Below are 16890 nucleotides of genomic sequence, written 5' to 3'. Positions count from 1 at the left end.
GTAACAAAATTCCTTGTGTGTTTTTTGGACATACTTGGCAAATAAAGATGATTCTGATTCTGAAATTGTAGACCTGGACCAGGCTGGGAAGACTGAATCTGCAATAGGTAAGCAGCTTGGTGTGAAGAAATCAACTGTGGGAGCAATTATTAGAAAATGGAAGACATACAAGACCACTGATAATCTCCCTCGATCTGGGGCTCCATCCAAGATCTCATCCCGTGGGGTCAAAATGATCACAAGAATGGTGAGTACAAATATCAGAACATCACGGGGGACCTCGTGAATGACCTGCAGAGATCTGGGACCAAAGTAACAAAGGCTACCATCAGTAACACACTACGCCGCCAGGGACTCAAATCCTGAAGTGCCGGACGTCTCCCCGCTTAAGCCAGTACATGTCCAGGCCCTTCTGAAGTTTGCTAGAGAGCATTTGGATGATCCAGAAGAGGATTGGGAGATTGTCATATGGTCAGAGGAAACCAAAATAGAACTTTTTGGTAAAAACTCAACTTGTCGTTGTTGGAGGACAAAGAATGCTGAGTTGCATCCAAAGAACACCATACCTACTGAGAAGTATGGTGGTGGAAACATCATGCTTTGAGGCTGACTGATCCGTGTAAAGTAGAGAATGAATGGGGCCATGTATTGTGAGATTCTGAGTGAAAACCTCCTTCCATCAGCAAGGGCATTGAAGATGAAACGTGGCTGGGTCTTTCAGCATGACAATTATCCCAAACACACCGCCCGGGCAACGAAGGAGTGGCTTCGCAAGAAGCATTTCAGGGTCCTGGAGTGGCCTAGCCAGTCTCCAGATCTCAACCCCATAGAAAATCTTTGGAGGGAGTTGAAAGTCTGTGTTGCCCATCGACAGCCCCAAAACATCACTGCTCTAGAGGAGATCTACATGGAGGAATGGGCCAAAATACCAGCAACAGTGTGTGAAAACCTTGAGAAGACTTACAGAAACGTTTGACCTGTCATTGCTAACAAAGGGTATATAACGAAGTATTGAGATTAACTTTTGTTGTTGACCAATTACTTATTTTCCACCATAATTTGCTCATAAATTCTTTAAAAAGCAGACAATGTGATTTTCTGGATTTTTTCCCCCTCATTTTGTCTCTCATAGGTGAGTTATCCCTATGATGAAAATTACAGGCCTCTCTCATTTTTTTAAGTGGGAGAACTTGCAGAATTGATGGCTGACTAAATAGTTTTTTGCCCCACTGTATGAGATTAAGAGATTTATGGCTGGATAAATAAATGTGTGTGTGTGTGTGTGTGTGCGTTGCGATGGACAAATCTAAAGAGGTGGACCAAAAATGTAAAAGATGTGGACAAAGGAGAGAAGGTGGCCCACCAGTGCCTCCACTTAATTTAACTGCACTGGAGGAAGAAGTGCCATCCACGCTTCTCTTGAGTGGACGTGTGCAAAGAGGAGAGTGGAGTAGATACAGACGAAGGCAAGTACCTAAGGGGACTAGTTTTTTTCTAATTAGTGTAAAATGTCGAAATGTCTTTTTCACAAATGTTTATGCTCCATTTTGAGTGTCAGCGTAAATACAGTTGATAGCATTCTTTGACTCTATTTGACAATATTGTAGCTTGTGGTGCAAACTGTAACTGCATCCAAACTTCAAGTAATAAGCAATATTACTGGGGCACTTAATACAGCCTTAGAAGCACGCAAGAGGAAAATATGCAGAAGGCCCGATTTGACAGGGAACCTCCACATTTTAGGGATGCTACACTCAAAGCACCTATTGAGAATGAAAGTGCTTAAAGGCCAGAGGAAAAAGAAGTTAAGGGGGCAGTTAAAAGTCATATTTGCATTGTTTATATGTTATGTAATGCATGCACATCATTTCCAGCAAGTTGTCAATTATAGTTTTTATTATGCGCATTGAGCACTCCCCGAACATACCCAAAGCATGAGACACAGGGGTGTAATTACTCCATCCACCGCAAAGACTACCGGAAGTGACGTTGCAATTGCCAAACACAGTGCGTTACACTATACGCAATGGCGAGCAACGTGTTGGAATATTAATAAAATAACAGGCATGCTCATGGGGTCAGACAGTTGAGGAGGAAAAAAAAAAAAAAAAGCACGTCTTTTTATACAGTCATGGCTAGAAATAATGGCACCCCAGGGGTGCCAATATTTTTTAGCACGCCTATACGTATTATATATTCATATGTTTCAGGGTCACGGCACAAGCTTTTACATTGTATGCAGTAGTCTTATATATTGCGTGCCCCTCGCTCGAGTTGCTTTATAACACCCGCACAGAAAGGTCTTCGCCGTGTCTGTTGGCTTGTCATATAGGCAAAAGTACAGACAAGAGTACTGAAAACTACTGCATGTGTCTTTTTTTTTCTTACTGCCCAGTGCATAATAACCATAATATATACAAGGAAATCCTCACCTCTTGTCTGCGCCGCTTTGCTGCTGCACCATGGCGGCTGCGAGATTTAGTTCTCTTGCTGCCGGTTGAGGTCCCGTTGGAAAAATAGTAGCTGGTTTCAGCCTCTGCCTAACTACACCTGTGTATCCAGTGTTTTCTGCTAAGTCTTTCTCAAAACACGCCGGTTCGAAGTGATCAGCACAGAGTTTGGAAGGCTTGCTAGGCACCCATAGCTGACCACGTTTCTTCCCTGTATGATTGACTTTCCCTATCCATTGGTCACATATTCCTCTTTCACTTGGAAAGCCAAAGAAACTCTTGTCACTGCCTGAAGCATTTGTACAACCAAATGCCACACAAGAAACCATCGTGAAATCGCTAAATCATATGACAACAAATATACAAGGACGCGAACAACAGCATGGAACAATAGCACACAAGGGCGAATGAACAGGCTGTTTGGCTCGTGTTACGTCACAGTGCCGGATAGAGTCGAAGACCGGAAGGTGCTAGATGCAAAAAGCAGAACGCGCATTCTGAAACATATTTATTGATTTAACTGCTGTATATCTGCTACATAATCACTTCAAAATGGCAGATGTGGTTTGTAAAGGGCTTCTCGAGTTAAATAAAATTGCTAACATCTTTGTCCTCAGACCTTTAAATGAGAGACTTAAACTGATGGGAGAATCCTCAGAGCTCAGCATTTTTTTCGCTCTTACGTGCATGAGAGAATAGGACCAATTCACAGTAGAGCCGCTCAGTGCTCCGCGAGTGGGTCATCACAACAGAGACACTTTAGCTCAAATAACATAAAACAAAAAACACTACAGAGGAGATTCATTTTTCAGGTTCAAGGCATAGCTTGATGGCTAACTGCGTGATGTTGAGGTCGAAATTGGCCACGCTATTAAGTAACTTGCAATTGCAGCGAATCGCCACTGATGCAAAGACAGCTACTTTCAGTCCCCTCCAAAAGTATTGGCACAGCAAGGTCCACTCCTTTGTTTTTGTTGTATACTGAAGACATTTGGGTTTCAAATCAAAAGATGACTATGAGACAAAAGTACAGAATTCCAGCTTTCATTTCCTGGTATTTACATCTATGTGTTAAACAAGCCACTCACTTCTCAACTGAGCAAAAGTAGTGGAAAAGACATTATTAAATTAACTTAAAGTGAATAACATGTAATATTTGGTGGGATAACCCTTACTTGCAATAACTGCATCAAGTCTGCGACCCATTCACTTCAGACTGTTGCATTCTTCATTTGAAATGGAATGGAATGCTTCCTAGGCACCCATAGCTGACCATACACCATACTTATTTCCAAGATGGCGGCGCATACATTCGCAGCAGCGGCTCTCTGTACCTTGTACCTTTTCCAGGCTTTTACTGACACCTCTTTCAGTTCTTGTTTGTTTGTTTGTCTGGGGTTTTTCCTCTTTTTTTCTCTTTGCTGATGAGTGGTTTGCATCTTGTGGTAGGGCCTGTATATTTCTTCTTTCGAAGTCTTCTTCGAACTGTGGATTGTGACATCTTCACACTTGCCTGTGGAGGTTGGCAGTGCTGTCACTGACTGTTGCTCTTTGGGTGTTTCTTCACAGCTCTCACAACCTTTCTTTCATCAACTGCTGTTGATACCCTTGGCCGACCTGTTCAATATATGTTGCTCGGTACACCAGTAGCTTTTCTTTTTCAGGACATTCCAAATTGTTGTATTGGCTATGCCCAATGTTTGTCCAATAGCGCAAACTGATTTTCCCTCTTCTCTCAGCTTCAAAATGGTTTGCTTTTCTCCCAAACACAGCTCTCTGGTCTTCATGTTTGCTTAACAGCAAATGCAGTTTTCAAATTTGAAACCAAAAGGCAAAAACAAACACTAATGTTTAAGCAATCAATCTAAAAGGCATCACCTGAGCAACTCGGAACACCCATCAGTCACATGTTCCAATACTTTTGCTCCATTGAAAAGTGGGTGGGGTCAAACAAAAGGTGCTCTGTCCTGAGTTGTTTAACACATCTAGATGTAACTACCATAAAATGTGGAATTCTGCACTTTTGTCTCATATTCATCTTTAGATCTGAAACCAAATGTATTCAGTAAACAACAAAAACAAAGGAATTGACCTTGTCGTTTCTATACTTTTGGAGGGAATTGTATATGTGGGAAACCGTGGATTAGATTTTAGGGTCTGAAACATGTCAGGGTTGACAATCTAAAATAATAAACGTGTTCAATATTTACAACCAAATGACTAATGTGCGGGGAAAGTAGACTTCTCCTGTGGTGAATTGTGACGTAAAACAGAATATAGCCAATCAAGAAGTGCCCTGACTATATAAAAGGAAAAGACCATGAATAAAAACAAGCATGTCTTACCCAATCTTTTTTTGTATAAAAGTGGGTTCCCCACACAGCAAGTATTTTTGAAGTCGTTTTTTGATGGCTATGCCATTTTACAAGACTCCTGGCTCCAGCAACCTTTTGGAACTTTCAGGAAACATAGGCGCATATCCAAAAGTGTTTCTTCTTCTTTGGTTTTGTGTGATCATGCGACATTTTGAGATCGGAGGTGGAACAGATTCTTTGTGTGCGGTGTTCTATGTTTGAGATTATCGGAGCACACCATACACGATAGGATCAAAATGGTTAAATGCCAGATTTTTTATCTTCATATGTGGGCTGTGCCACAGAGAAATCTTTTAAGATTTGAAAAATCCTTGTGCGTGTACCAGGATTTAGAGAGACGTGTTCAGATTTGTGCCACAATAAAATTAGCCTAGTCAAAAAACCTGGTGCCTTACTGAGATAGCTAACTACATTTTTTATATTTGATACGGCATATGCATTGCATTTCACATGTGGGTCTTACCTCTGGAAGTACTGTAGCTGGGGATGAGCGCTGCCAGGTCCTCACTGCAGGGTGCTGAAGTCCTATCAGGATAATTATCTGTCACATGCATGAGGAGTCTTCGTTTGACCTTCTTGGATGACATGCTCTCGATACCTGCCACACTCACGGGGGTCAGTCCCTTCCCTTGAACCAACTGGTTGCTTGAGTCCTGCTCAGATCCTGAACCCTCAAGATGCTGCACCTCAGACGGCATGTCCACATTAAAGGACTGGTTGACAGAGAGCATGTTAGTGGAGTTATGACCATCCTCAGCCAATTCATTGTTTCTTTCTGTATGATGTGAACTGCTGTCCAACAGTACTGGAACATCGTGAGGAACTGTGGGTTCTGATAGAACATTTCTGAAAACATCAGGAATTGGAATCCACTGTGATACAGAGAGCACACATTCAGGTGGTGGCTGTTGCTTTCTGCTTTCATCGAGCTGTCCAGAACTCATGTTGAATGCTTTGTCATTGATTATGCCCTGAACGGTAAAGGTGTTGATCAGACTGAGCTTTTCTGATTTCACCTTCTTTTCCTTTATCCTGCAGGATTGACAGAAAATTGTCTTTTCTGCTGTTGTTTAGTTCGTCTGTGTTTCCGAGCATGCTTCTGCAAGACTCAAGTGATTGTCCTTTTGTACCCTCATTGTTCCTTTGGTATTGCTTTACGACATTGCCCTCATCAGGCCTATCCTCCCATTTTCCTTCAAGTTGAACAAGTGATGACCCTAGATCAGAGATCAGTTCTTTTAAGTTGGAGAGGCAGGATTCTAGCTGGTTAATGTGCTGTGAACTCTTGACTATTGCGCTTGGTGCATCACTTTGCAGTCCAATGTTATGTTTTTCATCAGCCTTGTGGCTTTCATTCGGGCTTGAACTAAGCAGAACGGTCCCCCTGAGGTTATCTGCTCCATCGGGTAAACTACTGGAGCCCTTACTGTAAACAGGACTCTGGCAGAAATTAGGCACTGGGATAGAGTGAAAGATTCCACGCCCTTCCACAGAAGTAAATGGGTCTGTGGTTGTCTGATCACTGGTCAGGTGATAGACTTCTTGAGTTTGTAATTGCGACAACGGCTGTTGGTAAGGAAGGGTGATTTGGTCAGATACTCTTTCAGAATCATGGTTTGCCTTTTTGCTGACCAACTCATCCAGAAACACTAGTTTGTTTTTATCAGATTTTTGGCAGGTAGTATTAATTGTTTTGAAAAAGCTCTTCTGTTTAGTTTTTATCCCCTCTTTACTTTTATCGTGAAATTCATTGTTCTCCTTATCAGAGAGGCTCTTCTCCTCCACTCTTGGTTGTTCTTGTGCTCGCTCCTGGATTCTAGCATTTTTGGCTTGGTTCCTAAGCAAGCGCTGTTGCCGGCGATACTCCTGAGATTTTCTCAGCAGGTCCTGGAGGCTTGGCCGATTGGGAGACTTTGATTGTGTTTGGGGTCTTTGCGTGTTCATAGATTCGGTATTTCCTCGATTGCTTTGAATAAGCTGATCAGCACAAAAACAATCAATGCTTGGTGTTTGAGGTAGCTCAAGAATGTTTGAAGAGCTACAGCTGTCCAAAAAGGGGACGGGGACCACCACATGCCTAATTTTGGGGCGTTCCTTCATGCTAAGTACAGCAGAGGGGGGAATATTATCTTGACTCTCAGCAATGTCCATTTGACCATTTTCACTTTGGTATTCAGGAAAATTATCACTTCTGATTGAATCCTCCGGAACTACGGAACAACTACTGTCACTCTTTGCGAGAAAATCATGAGAAAAGGATGACTCTTGTCCACTTCTCTCCAATTCCTCTCCATCTATGGGAGGGTAGCTAATGATATCTGACATTTTGGCCATTGTCTTTGAGGTCTTGGGAAGGAAAAAGTCAGTTGTATTATTAGTTCCTTGTGGGCAATGGCTAACACTCCTTATATCAAGACTTCCTGAAAGACCGGTGGTGTTTTCTATAATGGCATGAGTCACATCGCCAAAGGATACAGAGCAGGGATTCGCACTATTAAAGGAGCTTGGTTGAGAGGGATGTTGGTTTTCATGATGCTCAACATGGCACCCTCCCTTGTGAGTTGGTTGAGGCATCACATGAGAGCTGAAAAAGGCACTATTTGATGTTGATGGACAATGGACTAACGAGGGGACTATTCATTTCTGCCACAGTATTTATACTTCGCTGACTAGATTCACTGGAGTTAGAGGAATCCAAAGACTTTGGGGCAACTTTCAATTCCTGAAGTAAGACCTCCAATGTTGGTGAATTCATCATCTGTAATTTAGAAAAACAAAGTTGATGTTTTAAGTATGGTAAATGAAAAGTATCATATCCAGGGGTGCACATAACAATGTTGGTCTGGTTCTCAAAGGAGCACCAGAGGTTGTTGCTTGGTGCTCATTTTTTCCCCAACTGACCAACCTCACAGGATGAATTAAAAGTCGGTATGCGTGTAAAAGTCCAAAAATGTATTTATATGGGACAAGTATTCCAAGACAGATGATCTTATATTCCAATGATATAAGTATCATTTTCCTGTATGAAATATTTAAGATGCCATGTTTTACCAAACCAAGTTTTTCTAGTATTTGGGATGTAATATTGGCTCTAGGGCGGCCTCAGTAAACGTGAAATATGAATTAAAATCATCCATGCATTACTGATTTCCAGATGTTTTTCTGCCGAGAGGCCTGAAATCAGGTCATTCAAATTTCTCAAGCTTATCTACTATGTCACTAGCGAAGATCTCCGCCTACCTCTCCACTCCCGAGCCAGCACTGTCAACATCACAAACACGTGTGGGTCTTCTACACAGAAGCAATCAATCAGAGGTGCAAAAATGCAAAACTGGGTTAAACAGAAGTAGCTGTCTGAGGAGCCTTTTCTGGACACTATGATAAAACCAAGCTGTTTTTTTTTAAATGAAATTGACACTTTTATACTAAGTCCATGGAAGAGAGTAAATAGCCAAAATATGGGATCTTAAAGAAAGTTGACGGAAAGTTGGAACGCTTTCTAAACACAAACTGACAACATATTATCATTATGTTAAATATTTTTGTTTAATTTCAAAGTTAAAAAGTTGGCACTCAAAACAACGCAAAAAAAGATAAAAATAACAAATTGTGAAACACTTGTACATTTCAGGAAACAAATTAACAAAAGCAAAAACACTTTTACATTTCATGAAACAAATGAACCAAAGCTGAAACACTTTTACAAAATAATAAAACAAATTACAAAAGACGACATACCCGGAAAGGGAACGTCCCATTTCACAGACATTCTTAGAAATTCCACGCCGTTTCTCGGCAAGACCCACCCGCTTCAACATGATTGGCTCCTGCATCGCGGGAAGGGTAGGCTACGCAGATGGAACGAGATGCCCGTCCCAAATAGCGATTGTATATATGGACGGGTTTGGCAACTGTACATATACATATACATATATAGAGAGAGAGAGAGAGAGAGAGAGAGATCTGTCTCTCTCTCTCTCTCTTTATCTATCTATCTATCTATCTATCTATATATATATATATATATATATATATATATATATATAGTATATATAATTAAACATGGACACCAGCACACTTTACCTCCATTCCTCAGGCATCTTCTCACTATAATTCTGTTATACAACCTGGTCAAAAACTCCACATCCACCTCTCCCAGCCTTTTCATTTTTCATCTTTTTTTAATGCCTTTCAACTTCCCCCTTCACTAATCACTGCTACTTCCTGGTCCACCACACTTGCCTCTTCTACTCTTCCTTCTCATTTTCCTCATTCATCAATTCCTCAAAGTATTCTTTCCATCTTTCCAGCACACTACTGGCACCAGTCATCACATTTCCATCTCCATCCTGAACCACCCTAACCTGCTTCACAGCCTTCCCATCTCTATCCCTCTGTCTGGTCAACCTGTATCTTTCTCCCCTTCTTTCTCTTTCACCTCTAGGTCACATCCTACCTGTGGGGCATAGACACTAATTAAATTATAAATAATAGGCTTGAAACGATCAGGAATTTTGGGGCAGATCGCCGATCACCGAGTTTGAAGCATTGAGATGATGTTCCCCCAAGAGGTACTTCAGTTTTGCAGATTACAAATGGCTTTCGTGTTGTCTGTCTCAGACGCCGGAAAAACGTCCCACACCGCTGACATATTTTTTTTCACCGACAAGATTAAAAAAATATTATTGGCCATCAGGTATTTACAGTACTACTTCACAAGACACTTGACAAGGCTAAAAATAAACTACCTTTTGGATACAAATATACACGACGGCGACGTGGAGTAGATGTGTTTTGCGGAGCTGATCAGTGACGTCAGTGATCGGATCGGTGAATTCTGACATTAAAGCCGATCAGCCAATCTGCATAAAATGCGACTTATCGGCCGATACTGATCAAGACGATCGGATTGGTGTGAAGTCGAATACATACCAACCTCAATTTCAACTTTCAGCCTCATCACTTGAGCTGACACTTTTCACCTCCAAGACATTCTTCCTTTAAAATAACCCCTACTTCCTTTCTCTTCCCATCTACACCATAGTAAAATAATTTGAACCCTGCAACTAAGCTTCTAGCCTGACTGCCTTTCCACCTGGTCTTCTGGACCCACACTCTATCAACATTTCTCCTTATCATCATGTCAACCAACTCCCTAGCTTTTCCTGTCGGAGTACCAACATTCAAAGTCCCCACATTCAGTTTTAGGTTCTGTGCTTTCCTCCTCTCTTTCTGCTTAAGAACCCGCTTTCCACCTCTCCTTTGTCTTCAACCCACAGTAGCTGAATTTTCACCGGCGCCCTGTAGGTTAACAGCGTCGGTGGTGGACGTTGTTAAGCCGCGCAATGACTGATCCAGTATGGAATTCTTTAGATGAACGCTCATATTTGTTTTTAGCCGGATGCCCTTCCTGATGCAACCTTTTGCATTTATCAGGACTTGGGACCGGCCTGGTTTGTGAACCCCCGTAGGGCTGCATTTTATATATATATATATATATATATATTAGAAAAATTTTATATATTGTGACCTTTTAATTTTGCATTCTGTTGAGGTGTACATTAAACATACAAACTTTTATTTACTCCTAAGTAACATCTTTAATATAATGGCTGTGGCGCACTTTAGTGTCTAGTTTTGACATTGCAGTTTTACGGAGGTACTTTCCCATTATTATTATTACAACTATTTAAGGGATTAAGGGACTAACTGACACAAAACAGGATTTAAAAAAACTATTTACAACGGCGCTAGGCATGCTGGGACATCCTCTGATACCAAGCCGACATGTTTTGACAGTGATGTCGACACTCTTCGAACCCAGTCTCCCGCTCTGTTCGAAAAATAAAATACTAAAATGCTTGGTACGCAAATGCGCAGTAACACACATCAAGCTGGTGCTAATATTTTCAGAGTGCATTCACACCTGCACACCACATATGTGCAACCCTGATCATATAAATAAACTAAATGAAGGCCACAATGTCAACTGCCACAATATGTACTGGAAAATATTGTTTAGTAGAAGGGACATACCAAATCTCAAGTACCTGAACACTGTGTAGAATTGTTTGCACATATGCCAGTCTTCCATTGCCCTTCAACCTTCGGGTGACAGCATCTTTTTGCGCTGCTTCTCTGTGCTTCTGCATTTCCTCTCTCTGTGTGTCTGTGAGCTGTTATCAACGGAAAGCACTCATGACAAAAAAATGCCCTTGGCCAAAAATTATTGCCATTATCACAAGTAAATCATCAATATGAGTTCTAGGTGGTGTTATAAATAACTCAATAAGTAAGTAATAAGTAATATAATACAAATATGGTCTCCATTGTACACTACTCACAAAAGGTTAGGGATATTCTGCTTTCGGGCTAAATTTCAGAATGAACCTAAAATGCACTATAATCTTTACCTTGAACTAGGGCTGTGAAAAAAAAGTTAACTAACTCGGTTGAGTCAATCACAAAAATGGGTTGACCCGAAACGTTTGCGTCGAAACGCCAACAGAACCATGTTTATGCACAGAACCATGTTTCCGCACGCCGCCGTTTGTTTTCCATACGGACATTACTTGCAGACCCACGCAATGTCATGACCTCCCCAACACGTCCGCCACATATATACTACGGTTATGGCCGGGCTGCGACTGCGTATCAGAGGTGCGTTTCAAAATATCCTCGGAGCACTCTCTGCCAGACTCCTGTAACGGATATTTCCTAAAACATATATAATATATTATATTATATATATATATATATATATATATATATATATATATAACAGATATCACACTAAGAACTGATGACAAAGAGACTCTGCACAACCTCTCACCTACGCTTCTCCTAGCGTAAGAGTTTGAGTGGCCAGCAAGTTTGCCCAGGTAGGAAGGATTTTTGTGCACAATTTACCCTCTAAGCGCGTGGCAAGCAACCTTCTTCTTGTGTTTTAGTCCCCTGCTGTTTTCCCCCTTTTCGTTCAAATCAACCTGTCGAGACATCGCAAGACCCGCTTGACTAGCTTGATCTGCCTAACGTGAGTACACCTTGCTGTTTACCAAGTACAAATTAGTGCATAACAATTTGAGATTAAACTAACAATCACGGACATTCACAGCTTTATCATCGCTCAACACGCATCAACTCATTTCACGCTCACGTCACGATTTCAGCCATTTGTCCTATAACTTGTTCTTTATATACGTTTACCTGTGATTTTCAGAGTCAAGTCCCTCTGCATCTGTTCCCTGAATTTCCCTGTAGTTTTAATTAAACTTGCTCTAAATTAAACCTCCTGTTGTGTACTGTGTGTGTTTGAGTGCAACATTTAACCGGTGAAATTTAGAACTACCATCCTATTGAATGCAGCGAGCCTTCTAGAGAACAGAGATTGATAGAGTTTTTTTCGTCACTTTCCCTAAAAACTATAAATATAAAGAGACGTGGTGCCCTATATGAGACAAAGATAGCTTTGATTGTAACATTCTAACGTTTGCTTGATTTGCCTCGGAGGGAAACGCAGGCGTTTACCCTCCGACCCCCTTTCCAAATTAATTACGCTTTTATTCAAAACAAAATACGCTACACTCTGCACCGTTCAGAAACGAGTTAGGGCATCAGATTGAATTTTCCGAACACACGCACCGAGATCTCTGTATCTCTGCTGCAACCTGCAATGACACTCTGTGTGACATGCTAAGTTCAGTGGCCATTTTCCTATAGAAATTCACTTCCCCAACAATTTATCCAAATTTCCATATTTTCAAAATTTTGTCAAGCACATTACTGCAGGAGAGTTATTGCAGTAGATTTTGTAATAGGACAAAATAATTCTGCATACTGTTCAATTGAAAAACATAATCATTACTCTATAATCATTAAAGAATCATGGCTTTGGTATTTATTATTTTAATGTTTTTATTGCATCAACCTTGTAATGGCGGAATCAGTTGCAGCCTGAATCAAAGTATATGAGATTTTGACATGCCATCGTCAAAAATATCTGTGTCTATGGAATAATTCGCCTTTACCAATTCTGTTGTCAACCTTAAAAAAAAGCAATTCTATTAAATCAGATTAATCAGATCTCAAAAGTCAATTAAAACACTGCACTCTATTTTGCAAACAAATAACATTGCTGATAGATTGAATTGGATAGTTTATGCATGGACAATAGCTTAGATTTCTATTTTCTGACTGTACTTGTGTATATGTCTTCTCAAGCATAATATTTATATTCATTCATTCATCTTCCATTCCGCTTATCCTCAATAGGGTCGTTCGTGGACGTGCTAGAGCCTATCCCAGCTAACTTTGGGCGAGAGGCAGGGTACACCCTGAACTGGTTGCCAGCCAATTGCAGGGCACATATAAACAAACAACCATTCGCACTCACATTCACACCTATGGGCAATTAACTCAATTAACCTAATATTTATATTATATATTTATATTTACTGTAGCCACTATTGCTATTAAAACGATGGAAATGTCCCCCTTGTGGGACAAATCAAGGTTATATTTTCTTATTAATAAATATATAATGTTTATAATATTTCTTTTATAATATAAATACATATTTATTATTATTAATAACATTATTAACTTTTAACCTGACCCCGTTCTCAGATGACATCTTGTGAGGCCGTGAATTATTTTACATTTATATCTCCACACGTGTATTTGTTGCCTTGTTATCTTGTTATTAAAGCTTGGTTACTCTCTGCTATAACGCGGTTCCAGACAGACCTATGTGACAAGTGTACTGTATCACCCAATCACTTATTTTGGTGTTTTGCGACTTCATGACACGATAGCTTAGCAATTAGAATCATGCTTTTCCGTTTTTTCCTACCCACTCCTCAGCCTCCCGTCGTGATAACGTAAACAATATGTGTAAGTAGCATGTTAAGAAGTGTAGTTTATTCACTGCCATGGAGGTGAATATTAGTGACTTACAATACGTTGACACCGGACGCAAAGACAACTGTCGCCTACGCGGCTTGGCATAATAAAATTGCATGCACCAAGCATCTTTCCCCCCCTCTTTTTTTCCCTTTTTTTTTAAAGCAAAGCAAATTTATTTATATAGCGCATTTCATGCATAAGGTAACTCAATGTGCTTTACTTTATGAACATTCCCCCCCCCCCCCCCCCCCCCCCCATCTCTAACAGCTTTAATCAACATTTTCTGTATGCAAAGTACCAATGTGAAGGGAGCTATGGTGTATTTTGATTGGAGATTAAGATTTTGTCTGTATTTTGTATTTTTAGGAGTCATTCATTTTCCGCACCGCTTATCCTCACTAGGGTCGCGGACGTGCTGGAGCCCATCCCAGCCATCTTTGGGCGAGAGGCAGGGTACACCCTGGACTGGTCGCCAGCCAATCGCAGGGCACATAGAAAGAAACAAGCATTCACACTCACATTCATTCCTACGGACAATTTAGACTCCTCAGTTAACCTACCATGTATGTTTTGGGGATGTGGGAGGAAACCGGAGTACCCGCCGAAAACCCACGCAGGCACGGGTAGAACATGCAAACTCCACCACAGGCGGGGTCGGATTTGAACCCAGGTCCTCAGAACTGTGAGGCAGATGTGCTAACCAGTCCTCCACTCATGGATTTGAACCCGGGTCCTCAGAACTGTGAGGCAGATGTGCTAACCAGTCCTCCACTCATGCATTTATCTCGGTTAATTTATTACAAACACATTTTTGCATTTTAATCGCATTTCTGTTCCAAACAACGCATAACCTTTGTCCGTGCACGATTTCCTGGTACACAGATTTTACTGAGGCAAACGTCACGGCTCAGCTACCAAAATGGAGGAATTGGATGAAACAGCGTTGCTAGGATTGATGGGAGGCAAATTATATTTTAAATAAAATACCGGATGGAAGCCTTGATAAGCGTGGTTTTGTGCAATTAGTGCACAAAGGAGTTTTTATACCAAAGAATCACTTCAAACCTCCAACATGTGATCCAACATTTCAACTGCCATGCAGAAACATGGCAATAGCGGTCTTAAAAGAAAGAATTAAAAAAATAATAATAATAAATTGGCACTGTCACTTAAGATCTGTTCCCGGCCAACACATCTGAGTTTCAGGCAGCCGTGGCCCAATGGTTAAGATCATCGCCTGTCACCGTGGTGGACCTAGGTTCAAGACCCCGACTGGACCATCCCCCAGACTCACGGCTGTGGTGTCCTTGAGCCCCGGGCGCTTCAGCTGCCCCCTGTGTTCCACTAATGTGTATGTGTTCACTGTGATGGGTTAAATGCAGAGAACAAATTTTGTGTCCATGCATGTTCATGACAAGATGCTTCTTCTTCTTCTTTAATTTTGGCCAGGGATATTTTCTATTAGTTCATCTACTGTTTTGTATTCAAATGCAATTAAATGTGTTTTTTCCATAGTTAATATTCCTGTCTGGGTCAATTATTTGATTCAGTCGTCCACTAAAAACCATTTTAAGTAAATGTTGCTTTTTAGGCAAGATAGTTATACGATTAAAATATTATGACTTGAGATTAATTAATTACGAGGCCACAAATTAATTAGATAATTGTTTAATTGAGTTCCAGCCCTATTTTTATTTTATATTCGTTTCATATTGTTTTGAATTATATTTTGTTTTATGTAGTGTACATCACATAATGCAGCTTTTTGGTATTTCTTTGTACTTGCTTTTGTATTATTTTGCCTGGTTTTGCCCTGCTGTCTGCAGTCAGGTAGGCATTGTAAATGCGAAACGGTTCTCAACTGCCTGACCTCAAGGTTGATTAAAAAAAATAATTAGTTAAAAAAAAAAAAAAAAAGACCAACAAGATGAAGAGGACAATTTCACTTGCAAAAACATTTTATGTTTATCCTAAAGGCTCACTCAAAAGCCGAATATCCTTAACTTTTTGTAAGTAGTATAACATTTCCAACCAAAAGGGTAGAAGTGAGCTAAAAAAAAAAAAAAAAAAGTCAAGTCTCAAAGACACAAAATCATATCTTGGAGGCTCCTACACCTGTAAGAATTTGACTTCGAATAGAATGACAGCTAGGTAGAAACAAATGCACATACCAATGGGGGCAGGATGGGCGCGCCATAGAAGCGAATGGCAGAAGAGGAGGAGGGCGTTTTCAGTTCCTCCTCTTTGTTCCGCAGATGTGACAAACAATTCCGCACAAAAGTTTCGTAGTCCTCCATTGGCTCTTTCCGGAAGTTGGTCGTGGATCACATCAGGGTCCAGTGCTGGTGTGTCTATTATAACGGTAGATTGGACGTTACCATGCTAGCTAGCTAGCGAGCGAGCGAGTTTGGTAAATAGTTAAGCGGCGCGCTATTTCCTCCAAAAGTCTCCTAAATATAAGCAGCAGGTCTACAATAAAACGGAGGGGAAAGTAAAGGATAATTCACCGTATAAAAGTCAATAACAGTGACATAATTTCTGCAAGTGAAGTGTTTACGTTTTACCCGCCTCTGTTCCCGGAGAAACTAGCGGCGATAGTTTGGAGAGCCACAAGACCAGGGGCGGATTCCTCGATGCTCACGGAAATATTAGCCCAAACAACCAGAATAGACAAAATATATGACAGGCATATTAACCAATTCATGTATTGGTTTCAAACGTTAAGCCCTCGCTGCCACGTAAATTCGCTATAAACTTCCAGTATCCATTTTTCAAACGTCATTTAAAAGTCCACATTTTCATAAATTCCAGTTCGGACAGGAGGCCGCGAAGAAGAGTGCGGCTAATACAAACAAGCTATTGCCCCCTACAGTCACAACGGGGGAATTCAATTTCACCAAGCACAATACAGTTTGCGTTTCACTTGAGGTGAAAATTACAATCACTCACCGGCGACCACACAATACACACAAAACTGTTTCCTTTGGGACATCAATAAATACGCTTTATTGGCTCAATAACAAATTCATTTATTTTAAAGTAACGCAATAATAAAATGCAGCAATAGTTCTATTCAATACATATAATTATTGATTTTATATACAATACATTGCAATAAATTGGACTATCATTGAAAAGTTTTTATTTCAGAGGTTTCATTA

At 40.6% G+C, this 16890-nt stretch overlaps 1 protein-coding gene across 6 annotated transcripts in view; it reads right to left on the bottom strand.

Annotated features, from left to right (window-relative positions):
* cp110 (centriolar coiled-coil protein 110) overlaps nt 1-16494 on the bottom strand; it is a 26817-nt gene extending 10323 nt beyond the window's left edge. For 3 of the 6 annotated variants that reach the window (XM_061679184.1, XM_061679185.1, XM_061679186.1), the window contains exons 1-3: nt 15901-16494; nt 10876-11001; nt 5289-7583 (exon numbers count right to left, since the gene is read on the bottom strand). In XM_061679184.1, the coding sequence (XP_061535168.1) occupies nt 5289-5769 (481 nt within the window). In that variant the 5' untranslated portion in view covers nt 5770-7583; nt 10876-11001; nt 15901-16494. Of the gene's footprint in view, nt 1-5288; nt 7584-10875; nt 11002-15900 lie in introns of those variants that run through there. The other 3 variants (XM_061679182.1, XM_061679183.1, XM_061679181.1) reach the window with 3 other exon arrangements.
* Between the last annotated feature and the right edge of the window lie 396 nt (nt 16495-16890).

Source organism: Phycodurus eques, chromosome 6, assembly GCF_024500275.1.
Source record: "Phycodurus eques isolate BA_2022a chromosome 6, UOR_Pequ_1.1, whole genome shotgun sequence".
Lineage (NCBI taxonomy): Eukaryota > Metazoa > Chordata > Actinopteri > Syngnathiformes > Syngnathidae > Phycodurus > Phycodurus eques.
This window is presented reverse-complemented; position numbering and strand designations above follow the sequence as displayed.